Source organism: Pyrgilauda ruficollis, unplaced genomic scaffold (assembly GCF_017590135.1).
Source record: "Pyrgilauda ruficollis isolate IOZ18807 unplaced genomic scaffold, ASM1759013v1 scaffold24, whole genome shotgun sequence".
Taxonomy (NCBI): Eukaryota; Metazoa; Chordata; class Aves; order Passeriformes; family Passeridae; genus Pyrgilauda; species Pyrgilauda ruficollis.
This window is the reverse complement of record NW_024523648.1, coordinates 15,695,109-15,714,734: the sequence shown is the minus strand read 5'-3', so window position 1 is coordinate 15,714,734 and position 19,626 is coordinate 15,695,109. Positions and strand designations below refer to the sequence as shown.

Here is a 19,626-nt window from a genome sequence, read left to right as displayed (position 1 = left end):
TAATTTCTACCTTAATGAAGAATAGAAATGAGTGTTTACTTCAAAAAACATCTGAACCTGGCAGTACCGCTTCTTAATGAACAGTTCCAAAAACTGTGGTAATTTATATATGTATAAATGCGTGTATATGTGTTTATATGTCTACGTGTTTATGTATATGTGTATACACATGTATATATACATATATTACACATACCTATATATGCAGACATTTATATATATGTGTGTGTGTCATCTGAACCTGGCAGTACCGCTTCTTAATGAACAGTTCCAAAAACTGTGGTATGTTTTGCATTTACAATTTTATTGTGGTAACACTCAAAAAAGACATCGTACATACTTGCATTTCCTAGAAATTCCCCACACACCAGGCTTCCCTCCGTAACTCTTGAACTGTCATATTTCTGTGTTTTCACCATGCTCACATGTGTGATGCCAGATCATCTTATGTGGGCATAGAATAAAATATCCTGCCAGATTTCACCTTCTATTTCATATTTCATTGAAGCTCTGCCATCAGTTGTTATCCCTTTCTTGAGTGTTTATCCTTTAATTAGTCTGTATCATCACATGATATATCTGGACTGAAAGTTCAAAATAATTTTTCAGATCAAATTATTTGGAACAGGGTGGCTGGGAATAACCACATTTACCTGTGTTAGAATTTGACCAGCATGCTCTGACAAACACTACTATTTAAAAATGTGTTGGCTTTATACTTCCCACACCTTCAAATATATCAAAGATAATGATACTACTCTGTGAAAAAACCCACAAAACCCAGACAACAGAACCATGTCCCAGCAAATTAAACACCTCAACACGCAGAGCAACTGATTCGTGTGTCCTGCCAAATGAAACAAAAGCACAAGGTCAGTCTGAAAGTCCGGCACACTCCTTCTGCTTAACTTCACCTTTAAGCCCTGGCACAGTTTAGGGTACAGTCAGCATGAGGGACCATTCCCCCAGAAGTTGGGATCACCTTCCCACCACTGTCCCGGGTTAGCCAGGGACACCTCAGCAGGCGGGACACCTGCGGACATTCCATACCCCAGCGCATGTGGAGCTACACTGACTTTCCGGGATGGCATGCAACCTCCAAAGGGCTGGGAACTGGAAAAAGGGAAAACAAACCTATAGGAAAACAAAAAGGAATTACAAACAACAAAGTCACAATCTGGGGACGACAAAGCTGGAGGTGCCTATTGCCCCTGCCCGAGGCTCCAGCACCGAGGCTGTGGCTGAGTGTGTACACATATACACATATATACACAAATGTGTATGTGTATATATATATATATAACATATATATATAAACTATTTTTAAAAAATTGCATTTAATTTCATAATTTAATTTCCGACTTTAAAGCTGATGTAACGCGGCTGCAAGAGGCTCCCGCGGGCCCGCACTGCCCCCGCCGGCCGCCCGCCGCCGTGACACCCGCACGGCTCGCCGTGAGCCGCCATCCGCCCGCTCCGGCGCCGCTCCCCGCCCCTCGTCCGCCTCCCGCCGCGTCCCGGCGGCCCCGGTTCCCTGCGGCCGCGCCTCTCCCGGCACACCGCGCCCTGCCCCGCGTCGGGATGGCTCTCCCGATAAAAAAACGTCAGTTACCAGGAGTGGGGTTCGAACCCACGCGGACATGCGTCCATTGGATCTTAAGTCCAACGCCTTAACCACTCGGCCATCCTGGTGCAGATACCGGGACCGCTCGCAGCCGCTCCTACATTCATGGCCGCGCTCCCAACCGCCCCCCGGGCCGCCCGCGACCCCCGGAGGTGCCCCCTCACACCCCCTCCGCCGCCGCCGCTCCCTCCCGCCTTTATTCCCAGCGCGGCGGGCGCCGAGCGCACGGAGCGGCGCGCGCGGGCGGCCTCTCCCGGCGGCTGGAGGCGGACGGGCAAGGCCCGGTGGGGAGCGCTGCCACGGACCGGGACCGAGACCGAGCCGGGCCCAGCCGGGCCGAGCGGGCCCGCCGTCGCCTCCTTCCCGCCGCACGGCGCCGGGCCCGTAGCGGAAGGGAGAGGCGGGGGAAGTGCGCGGCGCTGGCACGGGCCCGCCCCTGGGAGAGAGCAGGGCGGGCGGCGCTGGCCCGGGAGCAGCGGGTGCGAGGGCTGCGGGCGTGGGCAGGGCGGGCTCATCCCGCTCAGAGCGGGCAGGGCCGCGGTGCCGGCGGGCTCGTCGGGCATGAGAGGAGAGGTTGTGCCGATAAGACACCGACGCTTTATTATTTCCGTCCGAGTGTTTCCTGGAATGTATCTTCTCTCGCTCGTAGAAGGAAAACCAAAACCAACAAAGCCCAAAGCTATCAATTATGCTTAATGAGGAGGAAAATTATCTCAAGGGAAAGATTTTTTTGCTGCTCGTCACTATATGCCGTGTCTCCGGAAGGACCTATGGCAATATTCCCGATTACTGCCTGCCCTGGGACCTCCCCCTTCTTCCCTGCATCAGACGGGACACGGGAAAAGTGTCGCTTCGCTGACTTTACCCCTGGCGCTGCCTCCCACTCCCGCTGCTGTTTTCCAGCGGAGGAAATGGACATCCTGCATGGCGCCAAACTTTGGCACCTTTGAGGTGTGAGAAACATATTCCACACAGGAATGAGCGCAGGGTGAGGACACGGGCCTGTGCCAGCCTCCAGCACACGAGGAGGCCGGCGGAGGCCGTCTGCTTCCCCACCAGGAGAACAGGAGCACGCTGCCTGCTCGGGTCTTGGACACCCTGGCTGTCCCTGCCCCTCTGCAAGGGGTCTGGGGCTCGCACTCGCAGGTGCAGGTGGTGCCTGACCTCCTCAGCTCTTAGTGCTCAGAGACCCCCGGGACACTAGGCATGCTTGTGAGGGAAAATAGCACGTGTGGTCTCGTGTACCGTACGTGTTATTCACAGGCGGGAGCTCATGAATAAAAGAACAGCTCTTCCAATGGAACCTATGCCGTGTCATTGCCTTGAAATGCGTGGCATGCCGTAGCTCTCTATTCAGTGCTCAATACTTACTTTACTTTCAGCAAAGTATTGAGTAGAGAAACACTGTTAGGTTTTTTTACTTTTCTGTTCACATCTAACACCATTTCAAAGACACACAGTAAAATGTTGTTTTTTCTTGTGCAGACTTGGTGCCCTAACACTGTGTGCACGGTGAAACTGTCTTCTGCTGGCTCTTACTTGCTTTGGCCTAACCATAATGAAGACACTACATAATATGCTAAAAACATGGAAGAAGATGGATCTTCTGTTGCCTTCTTACATATTAGAGAAACAAACAGCATGGCTTCATGTGGAAATCCCATTACATTTGAAATTTATTAACCAGAATCACCACATACAGTATCTATTAAATTACACTGTTTCCTGCCTTCATTATATCTTGCTACTTTCTAGAGATAGAACCACAACCCCATGTAGTTCTTTCCTTTTTCAAATCAATTTCAAATAGCTGCCATGGTTCAAAAATCTAGAGAATGTTTTGTTTTCAAGAAATAATAAAAAATACAACTTGGGCTGTGCATTCAAAACATCTTTAATGCAGGTTAGATTAAAAAAAGCAGCAGTTTAGCACAGCTACTCAGTTCAGCTACCAGAAAAAAACAAAATCTGGATCTTAAGAGCTATCCCTTTACTTCAGGAAGTTTCTCCCAAGACATGTGGCAAAGATACGTGCTCATGTGTGCAAGTGTGTCCACAGTCTGGTCCTTCATTTTGAGGAAGCAATTGTCTCACTGCCATTTCTGTAAAATGAAACCCATGCTTAAAAAAAAAAAAAAAATTCCTCAAGATGAAATGGAAACCCATATGCATATCCATTACATACTAAGCGTTATATTTTGTAATAGGGGACTTTTTTGTCTCTTTTATATGTATGCTGTGCTGTCTTACATATTTTAGAAGGAGCAAAGTGTCCCTGGTTGCCAGTTCTTCTTTGTCCTCCTCAGAAAGGACTGGTTGGTGGCTGATTGGTGGTGTGTGTTGTGAAACTTCAGCTTCAGTAGGAAACAAAACCAAAGTAACAGCAATCCTAAAAGCTAAAACATCCCCTGTCAGATTTTAACTTCTTCGTTCCTCAAACCCAGTTTAAGTGTTTGCCATATGAGGGAAGAGGGGAAAAAAACCCTACCAACCTATAGAATGTGCTACACACATCTGCATAGGAGTTGTGCTGACTTTCAGAAGGAGAAGGCAGCTTTCCTCAGAAGATGTCCATTCTGCAGCCTCTGTTATTAGTATGCTAACATATTATCAAGCAACTTTTATCATCTTCTTCCACTCTTCCTGTGTGGCATGAGTCCTTGCAGCTATAGTGTGATCAGGGTTTTTTTCAAAAGTCTGTTCAACTGTGATTAGGCAACTTCATGGGCTGGCTAAATTTGAGTTCTTACATAACCGAAGCGTAGAAAAAACCCCAAAGTATTAAGCAAAGGACCTGTTTTCAAGGAAGAGAATGACAGAATGATTGCTTCAGTTACTGAAAGTAATTTTTAAGTGTCTCTTACAGTGCATCTTAAAAATAGTTTTAAAAGGTATCAGGTTGGTTTTTGACTAATTCTCATTTTTTTTCCCTACAGCAACAGCCCTAAGTCAGGAGAGAAGGTCTACAATTATCTTTTCTTTCGGCTCTCTTTCCCTGTGCCTCAAATCAAGCTAAAGATTTGAATACTAGTTTTGCATTATCTACTAGTGAAATCATCAAGTTCTCTCAGAACTGCCAGAATGAAATTGATTTTTTTTTTAACAGAGTATCATCTTAGAATGCATGAAACTCATTTTTCTTGGGATTTTTAGGGAAAAAACAATAGTAAGTCTATCTCAACATGCAACACATTTCATTTACCATGGCAACAAATATTGGGATGCCTTTTTTTTTCTAGGCCTTGTTTAATCTCTTTTTACCAATTCATAATTTAGTCCAGCAACTTTTAAACTAAACTTTGAAAACACAAAAAAAATATTCAGAGCTGCAGATTCAATGCACGACACTCTGCACGTCCAGTTTTTCTTATTAAATCTTTTATTCCATTTGTAGATGCAAAAAAAGAACGAGCACAAAAAAAAAGTACATATTTTTTATCAAAAACATCAGCAAGTGCTAGGAATACGCATGTGAAAGGAAATACAGTATTTCATTCTTCATGATTTATCCCCACATGCTGACTCTCAGAGGAATGCACAGTTCCACTTAGTGGCAGCACCTACAGAGTAAACAACTTTGTCTTCTTGAGTAGCACCAAAGCCACTGGCTGTGATCCCAGCTCATCACCCTCCTTTCTCCCATTTCAAGTTTGAACACCTCACTGGAGACATCCTCAGACAAGCACAACACTGATATCACCAGTACACCACTGAATATCAAAATATTTTATAGTTTAGGAGATCAGTGTTCCTCACTCTTCCATGTTATCAGAGACAGGTGCTACAGCAAAAGGGACAATCGCTTTCTGTGAAAAGTTATCCCTTTAGTTTCTATTTATGTAAAAAAGTCTGTCTGACTAAAATTGTTTCCCAGTAAGATATGAAAGCTTGGAAGTGGATTTATTTTGTTGTTTTATTAATACAAATAGAAAGAAATGTTTGGGGTTTCTTTTCACAGATAAAATCAGGGTGCAAAAGGTAAGAAGGGAGAAGTTTCACTGCAACTAGTGCAGGAAGGTGTACATCTATGCACATCTGAGGAAAACTCCCAAATACAAAATATTTGAAATGTTGAAATATATTTATTAAAATTGGTACAAATAGGACCATTAGTTAAAAAAAATCTGAAACAAATGTCCTGCATTATTTCAAAGGACAGCAATAGATCACAGTGTATCAGGAAGCCACCTATAAATATAGTTGGAAAACCTCCAGAAGCAGGAGCTGCGATCAATCACCAGACTTTGTGAATATGTTCCACTGACAATGCTCAGTGCTTACCAGGACAGCACATTTTTTATTTCCTTGCAATACTCCAAACCTACTGGTTTGCCCTTGTGTAAGGGCAGACTCCCACAAAAGGAGAGTTTCCTTTTAAGCTTGAAAAGAGCACTGAAATGGCATGAAACTCTTTTCTTTTTTCTTCAGGTGTACTGAAGAAATAGTTCTGTTTGCTTTCCCAGGTGGAGATTTCCCAACAATTGGAGAAGAGTCAAAATTTTTGTACACAAGTAAAACTGCATATTAAAAAAAAATTTAATCCTTCATTTTATTTAAAATAGGTATTAAAAAATCCATATTTGGTCAATGCTTATAAAAAATAAAAGTGTACTGACAGGCCAGTCATTCCACTAAAACTGCTTCTATGTATGTACTAGGATAGGAGATCCTACAAAGCTTTCTCAACCCCACAGCTGTTGTCTTATACATGTTTCTGCAGAAGGCTACTCCATGTTTTGCCTCTGGCTGAAGTGTTAATTGGCAGAAAGTGCATCAGAACATGAAAGCATGGCAGGTTTGAAACTGAGAGTCGAGAGTGGCTCAAGTTAAAAGTGAGTGAGTTGCCTCAGTGTTGCAGTGCTTTTAGCCACCTTGAGAGAGCTGGGTACTCAAAATGGAAAAAAGCAGTCACTTGCACACAAATAGAGCAAAATCTGCATATTATCATTTAAGGTGCAGCCACTTCTGTTAAGGCAGCTGAAAATCAAGTTGAAAGAGAAACTAGTTCTGTGTCCTGCTCTTGCTCCAGGCTCAGTATTTTGTCAAATGCGTATCAAGCAGGCTTCAAACTAGTTAAAACTGAAACTTCCTGATTCTGTGGTGTACTGTGTTGCCCCAGGCAATAAGACTTCATCACCTGCAGCCTCACTTCAACAAATAAGAATAAAGTTACTTCTTAAAAGTATTCGTCTTCCCTAGGATAAGTTTTTCATTCTTCTTTCTTGCCTAGATGAAGCAAGTATCGCTGTAGAGATATTGCACCTCTAGTTACAGTAACAGGACCTTTCAATAAAAATTAGATTAAAAATCGTTTTATCAACATTTCTAGGAGTTTATAAATACAAACAGCCTTCAGCACATTTAGTAAACAGGCAATGAACAAAACCAACCGCAAAATATAAAATACCCCCTCTATTTCTAGGGCTTGTCATTACAAAAAATCTCTGGAAAGAACAGCTGAGTTTGAAGACATTCAAGTCAGTCTGTGATAGCTCCAGTGGGACCATCACCTTCTGCAACATGATATGCAGCAGCAGAGGATTGTTCTGAGGGGATGTTTTCTCCTGTATTCCAAAGCTTTTTTCACTTGGTCTTTAGCATCTCCTACATAGTCCTCAACATTTTGCATATTTATCTCAATAACATCAAAGGTGTCTGCCTGTTCCTCCACCAGCAGGGCCACCTGCAGAAAGAGCTCATGAACTTCCTTAATGCGACCTTCTAGCTTCACCAGCTCCTTGTGCCGCGTCTCTATCTCATTCAAGGCTGCGCGAGCTCCCTTAACGTCCGACAAGAGATTCTCGGAGAAGACATCCCATTTGCCTTGCTCAATCATCTCCTCAATCTGGTGACCAGAAACGTCTTTGCCCATGATCTCCAGCTGCCGCTGAATTCGAATCTTGCAGTTCTCCCGCTGGTTCATCTCTGTTGCATTGTAATCAAACATAGCGTCCTGAAATGTGTGCATGAGGTCAACGTAGTGGTTCTTCGCCACCCTGGCAATGACAGACATAGCTCCATATTTTGTTATTGCATCTTCACAGAAATCTCTCATTACCTGCAGTTTCCTGTGGATGCTTTCTCCACGGCTCTTAATGTCTCTGGCAATACAATTAGTATCTCGTTTGATGCTACTAAGACGGCGCATGGAAGTAAGAAAGCGGCTGTTCTGCTTTCTGAGACGGTTGACATCTGCTTTTAGGTGGTCATTTTCTGTCCGGATGCTCTGTATGTCCTTATGAAGGATTTCCAAGGCATAATCTGTCTCATAAAGGAGAATGTCCTGGGGTGAATTTTCATCATCATCACTATCAGAAAACTCTTGGTTGTGTAACCTGGCAAATTCACGCAGCTCACTTAAACGGTCTTTCATCCTGCCTGTAAAACAGGAACAGGAGGAATGAGTTTGAAGTCACTAAAATATTGGTAAAGAGAGTTGAAAATTTGTAACTAATAGCTACATCATGATGATAACTAAATCATAGATAACAAACGTAACTCATCAAAGATAACCCAAAATACTAGATTTTAAATTTGTTCGCAATATGTTATACAGTGATGGATATCACATCCAAAACTCTGCTAGAACACTGTTCTAGAAGGTACAAGTTTAGAAACAAAACTGCAGGAAAGAAGACAACAAATCCTGAAGACAAATCAAAAAGAATAGTAGGACAGTCCCAAACTCCCCACAAAATGCCAGTCCTTTACTTGGAGAGGAAAACCAGACTCCTGATACTAAGCCTTCAGCTATCAGCATCTGTAGACATGTTAATAACTGAACATGAACACCTTCCACTACTGCTCACTAGAGAAATCTCCTCTAGCTCCTGACCCCTCATTACATCAACTGCTCAAAATGTCACAGGGCTTCCTTCCCTCATTCCAAGTTTGCTTTTCTTGGGAGAATACTAAGAAGCCTCTCAGAAACAGAAATTACATTTACCAATACAATTGGGAAAGAAAAGTTTCAAAAAATGGTGTAGAAAGTATCAAGATAGGGAAAAGAAAAAAAAATACCAAAAAAGAAAAAAAAAAAAAAGCAACTTTAGTGTCTCCAGATGCTATCACTGATCACCCACAATTAGGGGTGTGGAGCATTTCTCTTATGAGGAGAAACTGCGGGAGCTGCGCCTATTTAGTCTAGAAAAGAGAAGACTGAGAGAGTAGAAGACTGAGACACATAAATATGTCAAAGGCAGGTGCCAACAGGATGGTGCCAGACTCTTTTCAGCGGTACCCATCAAGAGGACAAAGAAAAATGTCCATAAACTAAAACACAAGAAGATTCATCTCAACATAAGGAAGAACTCCTCTACACTGAGGGTGGCAGAGGCTGCCCATGGAATCTCCCTCTCTGGAGGCATTCAAAACCCACTTGACACATTCCTGTGTCACCTGATTCACATGATCCTGTCTTGGTTAGATTTGTACTAAATGATCTCCAAGGTCCCTTCCAACCCTAACAATTTTGCGATTCTGTGAACTTTGTGCTTACCATTCCTTAAACGGAATAAAAATTAAATATCATCAGCCTTCTACAGAAAGCATAGTAACAACTGGCTCAACAATGATTTCACTTTCTGTTTGTGTTTTCTTTGTTAAGCAAACACTGAGTAAAGCTCCTGTGTAATAAATTTGTAATTTTTAAGAGTAGGTCTACCCTTCCTTCCCCAGGAAGAAATGGAGAAGCAAATACATAGCAATTCACAACATGAAAATGCTGTAGTAAATTCATGTGTATACTAATTCTGCAGCATCTCAAAAAATATTGCTTTTTTCTTTCTTTTAATACAACAGGAAAGTCAAACATTAAAAGAAGAGTAGGGAGCTGTCAAGTGTTGCCTTGGATTGCACCACAATGTTGCCTGGACACAGGAAGATCACGCAATTAAACACTGGCCTGTGCACTTTCACTTCCACCAAGTCTCTGCCTACATTCTGTACGTGCTGAATAAAAGTTGTACGACATAAAATGTAATATTCATCATGCAGTTCATGCTATCTCATTGACTATGTTGTTACTGTTCATTTTCCTTGGGGATTTCCCCTGCAAAATCTTTGGAAAGTTCCATAAACTCCTACCAGTTGTTTGGGGAAAGGCAAATCTAACAGCCCCACAGCCAGGTTTCAGCCCAGAGTCCTTAAGGATGATAGTGACAGACTCTTGATAAATTACAATGCCCACTTGAGACACTTCAAGCACAATGCTTTGTACCTGGAATCTTCAGAAGTCAGCCCCTTCTGACTTCAGTCACTGCTGCAAGCCTTGAGCACTTTGCTGAGTAAGATCGCGAAGGAACAAGCTGGACATCAGTGAATGAGCACATGGATCAAGGCCACTTGTGAAGAGCTCCTCTCAAGTGACATGGACAGTGTCACACACAATCTCCGTGATCCAGCAGATCCAGTAGAGTCTAGTTGTAAGTGGAACAGAGGGATCAAGTTGGAGTTACACTTAAGAGTCTTCACCCTGGGTTTTCCCAGCTCCCCAGTACTTAGTTCTAAAAGCCTACATTATTTGTATCTATGTACCAAAACTTACATTTAAGGTGATCAACATTAGTATCTTTTAACTCTGTACTGAGGACCTGTACCTGCCTGAGATATGTCTCCACAGCTAAAGTGTTCACACTTTTGTCCTAACAAGTGGATGCCATCTATTTAAGCCTGACTCAAGAGTCCTGCAAAATCAGGGACATTTTGGCACTTTCTTTCATTCTTCCCAAGTCCTGTCCTTTACACTTTGTTTCTAAAGTGCATCACCTAGCTTGCTTCCCACTTCATCTTCACATTTTTGAGATGCTCTTCCTTATCTACACACCATACCTGGACAGGATGGAAGTATGGGAAGTAAGTAACTTTATGCCCGTATTTCAGTGTCATATTAGGCCACAAACACCAAAAATTACAGAGGACACTTGTTCAGCTTTATGCTGAACATGCTCAAGTACTCCATAGGTCAGCATTTGCAATATTTGGCCAAAGAGGTTAGTGAGGTTTAAGCAAATGTTTAGATTTCAGCTTACTTGAGCACCTTTTGCTCAAGGAACATAGTAAATTTATTTGGAGTATTCGGAAACTGTTTGGGGTACTTTGGAAACTGAGTTGAGAAACTCTCAATTTGGCAGAATTTCAGGATTTTTTACATTAAGAAAAACAGTAGATTGGAATGTAACATCACCACAGAGGCCTTTTCCTATTTCCAATTGTCATTTCAAACAAAGGGGAACCAGATCTTCCCAAGAGAGGACAATAACTTCCAAGCTTTCCTTGGGTGGTGTTAGGGACAGAATTGATACTAAAGAGCTGAAATAAATAAGGAGGGAGAGCAAGGGAGAATAGCAACTCGAAACATTTCAACAACAAATAATGGTTTACAAAAGTTGGCCTCCTCTGTCAGATGTTGTTGTTACTCAGCAGTTTGCATCTATGTATATGTTGATTGTATTGCTTGTAATTTGAACAGCAATATATTAATATATGGTACATGTCTGGTTATTAGGGATAGCCTGAGACCTCAGTCTGTAAAGTGAGTGTCAGTCTCTCCCTTCATGCAGCAGGAGAAGTTGGGCTCTCTGATGGCAAAGCAGCTCTGCAGGACCTCAGTGTGCTGGTAGCATGAAGGGGAACATGAGCCATGCATCCCGGGTGGAGCAGCAAAAGTGAGGAAAGGGACCCCTCCTGTCTGACACTTGAGAGACCACATCTGGAGTGTTACACAGACACACTGGAAGGAGACCAGGGGAGGAGAGAGGTGGTCAGAGGTGCTGGAGCACCTGACATATGAAGAGAGACTGAGAGAGTTGGGAATGTTCAGCCTGAGAAACAGGAAGCTCAAGGAAGATCTTGTTGCCATCACTAACTGCTTAAAACAAGGCATTTTCCCTTCATGGAAATGTACAGCAATAGTACAAGATGCAACAGGCCTATGTGGAAACAAGAGAAGAGCCAGCCAGGTATGAGATGGGGGGGAAAGTAAAAAAATAAGAAAACCCCAAACATTTAGAAGCCATGGAAAAGGTGCCCAGAAAAGTTTTGGAATCCGCATCCTTGAAGATATTTAAAACTCCACTTGACATGGCCCTCAGCAACCTGAACTGCCTGTGTGTGTTTGAGCAGGCCTGGATTAGACAATGTTCAAAGGTCCAGTCTAAATTGTTCTGGTAATCAGCCTTAGATAAAAAGTTTGACCATGAACATTAACTATGTTCAACTACTTGCACAAGTCTATATAAAGAGACATCTAACACATTAGAATATCAAGACAGTGACTACGCTGGAGTAACAACTGCAAGTGTATAACTGCCTTAATTCTAAGAGTGTGAGGTTTAATAGACTAGCTGTCAGCTACTCTATTTATTTATTTATTATTTTATTTTAAAATGCTACTTATATTCAAATTGGAACATGTACTTCCATTTGTATTTTTGGGCTAGGTAAATCTGTCCTTGTAAATATGAAGTTCCTTCTTCCAGTCCATCATGATGTGTACACCCAAACACACACACAGGAAATACAGGCCAGGTGATGACTGCAGAGGTTACAACTTTGAAGGCAGATACCCAGCAAGTACAGTCAGCTGAGGGCATGTTCAGTGCTCATCTTTTCATGTTACTGTGCTACTTACTGGTATTAATCACCACAGTGACAATCTTTCCCATGATGCATGAGAAACATACAAATTGTCCTGTTGCAATAAGACTGCAGCCCCAGACAACAGTGTATGACATGGGATTTCAGACAAGAAAGCAAATCCACTCTGAAAATCAAAAACTATGCATGTGCATACACCCCTCTTTCTGTTAGCCCCATATACATACAAAAGGGGGTCCTACAAACATTGCCTAACATTGCCATGCAAATGTTCTGAAGCCTGTTAACTATGTATAAATAATCCAAGGCTAAAAAGTTATTTCTATAGAAACAAGTGAATTACGCACTTATGTTTATCTCAGCTTTAACATTTGTATATCCACACTCTATCCCCATATGGAGCATTCGTGCAGGAGTTGGGCTCAATGATCCTCGTGTGTTCCTTCCAGCTCAGGATAGTCTGTGATTCAGAGTCTAGGGACAAATGGTGAAATGATGAAGCAGTTTCAGCACAGCATCCATATTTCATGGCCAGCTGCTGGGAAGGAAGGCAGTGTACATTTTTTCTTCTTGCAGCATTCATAAATGGCAGCTGCTACTTAATACCATCTTGTGGCTTACCAAAAGTCTAGTCAGTAATCTTTTCAGCCTCGAGTAGAGCCTTACAAGATGAAGTTTTTACTTCAGTTGTTTGAGGAACAAACAAGTCAGTTAAAAATAATTTCTGTCAGTAGTTCTTCTTGCCCTTGGAAGGTAAAAGGAACCCACGTGGCTCATCCTGGCTCTGAATGGCATGTGATTTTTCTCTCATGACACAATAGACATGACCCAAAAAACAAGTGGTGAACAATTAGGAAATAACCTGCTCTTAGGCAAAATTACTTCATAGCTAAGTATGTGTCAGCACATTTCAGTGACTTCCCATGTGGCTTGTAGAGCATGGAGTATTGATGGAAATCTACTCAGATGGACTTGCTGAATTGAACAAACTGCATTCTAAGGCAAATAGAGTGCTGCTGTTGCACTAAAATACAAGTCATGCATATGTAAAAAAAGTGTTAAATTTAGATGAAGCCATTTGTTTAAGAGCTGGAATTTCAGATTTAATAATTTTCTAGTAACTATCTGTTTTGTAAACACTTGTCTTAGAGCAGAATTAATATTTTTGCTTGGTATTTGTTGCCCAATAATAGATTTGACAATATTGATTAACTTGGGAAAAATACTTTTTTTTTTTTTTTTAAACAGTAGGTTTTCATCTTTCCAGAAGAGTAATTGGCTTATAACAGAGTACTAGTCATCTTTTCAGACCAAATTCCCTGTCTTCCCAACCATGCCCATCACAGGTGGCACAGCAGGCTTGATTTTTCAAATTAGTCATCTTTTTTTCTTTCTTCTCCTCTGCAAGAGCCTGAAACAAAAAAAAAATTATAATCTAATGATTAGGACAGTTTGCCTTCTCAAGCTGTTCTAAGATCACGTATGTGTACTAATTCCAAGATTATTAACAACTATGACAGAGATCAGCAGTTCAAAATCTTTTTGCGGCCTCATTGAAAGGAAGTTATCCTCTCTGGAGTTTCTTGGATTTCACAATGTTTAAAAATAGACAAAATGTATTCAGGAATTAAAATCCATCAGTTAACACTGAATGCCAGTTCTAAAGCTAAAGAAATCCATCAAGAAGTTGCAAGTGTATCTGAAGACTACACTACCCAGCTCGTAGGATCATCAAAGCCTGTGTACAGCAGAAGACTACCTTTACAGTTTCTGTCACTAGAGACACATATCTGCACTTGCAAATGTCTCAGGGTATTGTTTTTTCCCAAAATATCCCTGTCCTCTGCCAGGATAAGTTATTTATTACAAGCTAATATATTCAGAGAAGTAAGGATAACTCCATTCTTTGCAGGCTACTTCTGCATCTGGCAGAAACTCCAAGTCTCCAGTGGTTCCTTTCCTATCACAAAGTCTAGGAAAAACCTGGGGGTGGGGGTGGGGGGGGGGATTAATTCCAATTGTCGCCTCTAATTCAAAGAAATTAGGCAGTAATTTCTACAATACTGATAGCTTTGGAGGGTCTTCTTTGACTTATCTCAGTTTCTTTACCAGTATTTAATCTCTTCAACAGAAAAGAACTCTCAGTTTTTATATGACAACATATTATAAATTGAAGGATCTAGGGTGCATCTCATACTTCTCAGATGTATTGAATATGGTTAACCATCCTGGTGAATATAGCAGGTTAACCATCCTGGTGTTTTCTGTGGACTGGTTATCAGCTTTTCCAGACATTAGTATCAAAACTAGGAGACACTGCTGGTGTGCATTAAATGCATTATAATATGCCATTTTTCACATATTTATTTATAAGACTGAGAAAAAAATCTGATGTTTTAACTTGTTATTACTCAGTAGCCATGAGAGTAAACATTATCCCTGTGTTGGAGAGGTCAGTTTGTTTTACACGGGTTGACTGCTACTATATTGTCTAAATTTTCACTGGAGAGCTATGGATCACCACTGACAAACTTTCAATAGTGGACAGATAAAATGGATTCTCAGTATCTCCTCTTAAAATTTGCCTCACAAGTCACATAAATGAGCACTTGTAACTAGATTTGGTGGTGTTTGGGTGGGGTGGGGAGCAGAGGTAACAGGGCTATAGACAAAAAAGGTTTCTGCATCTTCACTGGTTTGCAACACCAAGGTCTTCAGATAAATTTGGCCTAGATAGAGAGAAGGGGAGTGTGAACTGTACCTCCAAGGGCTTGGCAAATGGTTAAGACAGATCCATACCACTTAATATAAATAGTGAGACAGCCATCTGTGCATTTCTTGGCAATTACTACAGGTCAGCATCATTACAGGTCCCCGTGCAGGGCAATCAGCCAGCACACTCACAGGCAGTGCTGGCGCTACAGCACCATGAGAATATAATTAATATATTATATTATATAATATAACATTATCTAATTAATCACCTCGGCTTCCCTGGAACACATTGGCTCAGCGAAATAGCTGTGTATATGCCACTGGTATATAACTACTATTGCTACCACACTGTGGTATTTGTAAGTGATTAAGACATTATGTTGGTATGTAAATAGAAATATGAGGTCGCATGTGATCATCAGTCAGAAGAAACATGTTCTACTGACGTTTTTAAATTAGCACAACTGCATTATTTTTTGAAAAGCACATATATTTAAGATTTGTTAGAAAGTGTTACAATCTGACACCAAGTACTTTTGACTTTAAAAAAATTCCTTTAAGGTTAAATACAGGGTTTTCTTGGTATTTGGTCATGTGGGCCGGTACACGTGAGGCTCAGTTTGGGATTCTATTGCAAAATCTACACAACTGTACCAGCACCAAACTAGTTCCAGCCAGGAAATAACCCTTATAGCCAGCTACACATGCACACCCACAGCTTCAGCCCCAGGACATGTCAGGCTTTATGGCAGTTACGCTACTTAGCAGCTCATGGGTGTTTACAGGCCCATTCAAAGCACCCGTGAAGTTGAGACAAGATATAGATGTAATTAGGGACACACCTGGTTGGGCATATCAAAAGCTCAAACAAGCTTTATTCTTGCTTTCAAAAATAAGTGAGTTGCAATACCACAAAATCAGCACAGAGAAAAGGCATAGCAGGAAAAGCTGTCGTGCAGTAATTCCTTCACTTTTGTGAACACGAGCTTGTTGAGAATAATCCTGGTAATTAATGGGTTAACTGCCATAGCGGATTAGGCAAAAGCTGCACACATGATAAGCCTTCAGAAGTCAAGATATGTAACATCATTCTCTCTCTGATAAAACTACATGTAGTTTTATCTAGATGTAAGTGCCAAGCACTGTGTGAGAGCTCTTGCTGATTGTGTAGAGTGCCTTGATATCTCATCTAGCCTATCAAAGCAGAGATAAAAACCAAATTGTTTCACTCCCCTCATGTGGAACCCCCCCACTACCCAAGAGAGGGTTCCCAGGAGCCAGCCCTAGGCTGCTCCCTGGGAATGATGTTCCTCACCAGAGCTGGTTCATGGCCACATCTTGGGGAATAACCCAAAATGTAAGCATAAGCAAAAATGGCTTCACTGCAAAAAGTGGTAACCCCAGATTTGGCATTGAGATAGGTTTACTGGATCAAGTTAACATTGCCTCAGTTACTTCTGCACTGTTTTGTCATCCTTGAACTACAGGAAGGACCAGAGTCAAAGAAAATTGATGGGCCAGATAAAAGATAATAGAAAGTATCTGGTCCAACACCTTCATATTTGACACAGCAGTTGTCTTCTCACCATCAGAACTGGTTTTGAACATATCAGCATTAGGATGGGTATCTGTCACACTCAGAGATTATCCACATTTTTCATTAGTGACTTGGAGAGTGAAACCAAATATGAGCTTGTACAGTCTCCAGGCAACACTGAACTGAGAGTAGAAGCAAGTGTTTGGTGAGGGCAGGGAAGGAGAAATTATGAGAATTTAAAGAGATCTTCACAGTAAGAGAATAATTAACAAAAAGAAAAGGAAATTCAATATAGTCAAGCCTGGCACATTTAGATAAAATTATTCACACAAATATAAAGTAGGAAATACCTAGTTTGGCAGCAGGAAGGCATTGGTGAGGTTATAGCTGACTGCAAGCCACAAAACAAGCTCACAATATAGGGTCATTCTAAAAAAACCAAAACCTAATATCTTAAATGAGAGATGGCTTGGGAAGGACTGGTTTTACTCTGCTTGGCATAGATAAGGCCTCAGTTGGAAAAGTACATCCTGAAACAGTTATCACATTAGGAAAGCCAAAGGGAGCATATTTGGCATATAATTGTCTCCAAACATTTTAGAAAATACACTTCTGGAGAAAGAGGAGCAGAACGAATTATCTTCATTTAATTCAGAAGACCAGGGAGGGAGACACAGTACTCCAGGACATAAAAGGAGTTTTCTATGGAAAGGGAAATGGTGAGTTTGATCCCTGTGTTGACACTGGAAATGGGTGAAGTAATCAATTTCTTTCACCAGGCCTATGTTGAACTGGCTGTGACTTGCTGAAAATTGGACCATTTCTCTGTGGAAGCACTGTGGGACCTTCTCCCTTGACAGAAAGAGAGAAGATACAGAAAGCCCTCTCAGGCCTGGTTTAGGTGCACAGCTCCAGTGCACCAAATGGATAAATCAATGTCTTACAGTCCCACAGTGGCCCTGCATTCCCAGGATTTGTTCAGTACCCTCACCCCCAGTGTCACTGTGGGTCCAGCACAAAGTGTATATTCACACAGTGCTGCCCATGATGGGGAGAAATTTAGGGGACTTATTTCATGCAGCAGATTCTCTTATTTCTCTATTATTTACGCAACTACCATTTCTCCTTCTGAAGCAGGTTTGGTTAACACTGTTAGTGTTAGTATAGTGAAAGATGTCAGACATGGAACCCAATCCCACAGCACCCAAATTCTCCAGGACTGATAGAGCATGCAGTTGCATTCCAAAGCATCACTTTTATGTGCAGTGCCCAGAAGGTACTACATTTTACTCATTTTAATGTCTCAAGACACCTCCTGTACCATGCTCACTTTCTTCATTGAGATGTCTTTCAACAACAGAGCTTGGCCTGCAGTTTTAGCCTCAGCCAAAACACAAGATAACATATGACAGAACACACAATTTCAGTTCCAGGGCAGTGGGCACACAAGGCAGCCAGAGAAAAAAGGTCATCAGAGGAGCTGGATACCTAAACCATCCTTTCCTAATGATGACATTTATTCTGTTCATCTGTTAGACCTCTGGTCTCTTTTGAATTAAAAAAAAAAATTATGGTCATCTTGTTGTCTCACCACTATTTAAATAGTGAGTATCAGCACTGGTAAGAAAGCATTATCACTCAAATTGTATTCTCATCCTAAATAGTAATAGATTGCCATTTTGACACCTGACAGCTTAAAAGACGGTTGCTAAAATACCCTCTAAAGAACAGGAACAAGAAGTGCAAACGTCCGTTTTTGGCCAGTGCTGTTATTGTAGTCATTTCCTTTCTCCGTATCAGAGTGACATGTAGTTATCTCAGACATACACGAGGGCCAGTTCTTGGTAGGAAGGAAATGAGTATCAATTTAATCGGAAGCAATCAAAGAATGTTAACTTTTGCATCCACTTCTAGATATGATCATGATGACACTCAAGAACAAAGGAAAAGCTATTATATTTTGCATACAAACCAAATTTTCTGTAAAATCTGCTGTGAAGCTATTCATAACCATGTATGAGCACTATGAATAAAATGTTGATACTCGTTAAGCCAGACAAACAAGGCAGTGGACATGCAGACATCCGTTGTGACTGGATGAGAAGGCACATCCAATGTCTCTGTTTTTCTCTCATCCTGTGAAAACCTAGCCATCCCTTTTGCATTCCATGAGGACCAGGGCTAGGCACCTTCGGACCCAAAAGCCCCGTCCGCATTTCCTACCATCTCTCCTGCCACCGGGCTTCAGACTTCACGACTCGATTCAAAAGGGACAATTTCGGGTACTCTTAGGCAAAACCGAGGTGCCGAGCGCCCCGCACGCCCCGCGGTCCCTCCGCCTCGCCGGCTGGGCTGGCTGCCGAGCACCGGGCGCGCCCCGACAGCCCGGGAAGGGGCGGCCAGCCCGGGCTCCGGCGCTGCCCAGCAGTGCCCTCCCTCCGGCAGCAGCTCCGGGCGCCTCGGCCTCCGGGAACTCCAGCTGATGCTCAGGGGAGCTCGGGAATACGGTTGTGCCCCCGTCCCGGGAGCCAGCACCGGCTGTGCCCGGGGTGAGGAAACCAACAAACCCTGCCTGGCCCCCAAGGAAAACGCTGTCTCGTCCTGCCCCGTCCCGGCAGGTACTCACCTCCGGGCAGGGCAGTCTGGCCGGTCCTGTGTCGCTCCGCTCCGCCCGCGCCGCTCCCCGACGTGCCGGTGCCGAAGGTGCCGGTGCTGCTCCCCGACGTGCCGGTGCCGAAGGTGCCAGTGTCAGTGTCGGTGTCGGTGCCGCGCCGTCGAGGCGAGCGCTCATCCCCGCGGAACGCCCCACCCCTTCGGTCGGCTCGCCCGCCTATTGGCTGTGAGGACCTGATTTGCATGGCGGCGCCCCGCCCCCTTGATGCTCAGGGGAGCTCGGGAATACGGTTGTGCCCCCGCCCCGGGAGCCAGCACCGGCTGTGCCCGGGGTGAGGAAACGAACAAACCCTGCCTGGCCCCCAAGGAAAACGCTGTCTCGTCCTGCCCCGTCCCGGCAGGTACTCACCTCCGGGCAGGGCAGTCTGGCCGGTCCTGTGTCGCTCCGCTCCGCCCGCGCCGCTCCCCGACGTGCCGGTGCCGAAGGTGCCAGTGTCGGTGTCGGTGTCGGTGCCGCGCCGTCGAGGCGAGCGCTCATCCC

The 19,626-nt window shown here is 43.1% G+C and overlaps 2 protein-coding genes and 1 non-coding gene across 7 annotated transcripts; all 3 read right to left on the bottom strand.

Annotated features, from left to right (window-relative positions):
• Nucleotides 1-283: 283 nt before the first annotated feature.
• LOC121354955 (translation initiation factor IF-2-like) lies at nucleotides 284-2,550 on the bottom strand. Its single transcript, XM_041470052.1, has 3 exons — nucleotides 2,455-2,550; nucleotides 1,613-2,266; nucleotides 284-1,134 (listed from the first exon to the last, which is right to left on the bottom strand). Exons 1-3 carry the CDS (start codon nucleotides 2,548-2,550, stop codon nucleotides 1,018-1,020), a joined length of 867 nt encoding a protein of 288 aa, XP_041325986.1. The 3' UTR covers nucleotides 284-1,017.
• Nucleotides 1,610-1,692, bottom strand: TRNAL-UAA. Its single transcript has one exon. It is a non-coding gene; the product is annotated as a tRNA-Leu (tRNA).
• Nucleotides 2,551-5,016: 2,466 nt separating the features above from the next.
• Nucleotides 5,017-19,572, bottom strand: STX11 (syntaxin 11). 5 transcript variants are annotated; one of them, XM_041470132.1, is made up of 4 exons: nucleotides 19,099-19,214; nucleotides 12,568-13,631; nucleotides 9,843-10,041; nucleotides 5,017-8,002 (listed from the first exon to the last, which is right to left on the bottom strand). In XM_041470132.1, the coding sequence occupies exon 4, from the start codon at nucleotides 7,995-7,997 to the stop codon at nucleotides 7,131-7,133; it is 867 nt and encodes a 288-aa protein (XP_041326066.1). In that variant the 5' UTR covers nucleotides 7,998-8,002; nucleotides 9,843-10,041; nucleotides 12,568-13,631; nucleotides 19,099-19,214; the 3' UTR covers nucleotides 5,017-7,130. The 5 variants fall into 5 exon arrangements, with proteins under 5 accessions (XP_041326066.1, XP_041326068.1, XP_041326067.1 ...); XM_041470134.1 differs by lacking the exons at nucleotides 12,568-13,631; nucleotides 19,099-19,214 and adding an exon at nucleotides 19,495-19,521; XM_041470133.1 differs by lacking the exon at nucleotides 12,568-13,631 and having other exon boundaries at nucleotides 19,099-19,229.
• Nucleotides 19,573-19,626: the final 54 nt, after the last annotated feature.

Coding starts and splice junctions, on each gene's coding strand:
- LOC121354955 (XM_041470052.1), bottom strand. CDS start 2,550: ATGCAGGATGTCCATTTCCTCCGCTGGAAAACAGCAGCGGGAGTGGGA. Junction 2,267..2,454: donor CGACACTTTTCCCGTGTCCC/GTCTGATGCAGG, acceptor TCCTTCTACGAG/CGAGAGAAGATACATTCCAG. Junction 1,135..1,612: donor GGGTTCGAACCCCACTCCTG/GTAACTGACGTT, acceptor GTTTTCCTATAG/GTTTGTTTTCCCTTTTTCCA.
- STX11 (XM_041470135.1), bottom strand. CDS start 7,997: ATGAAAGACCGTTTAAGTGAGCTGCGTGAATTTGCCAGGTTACACAAC.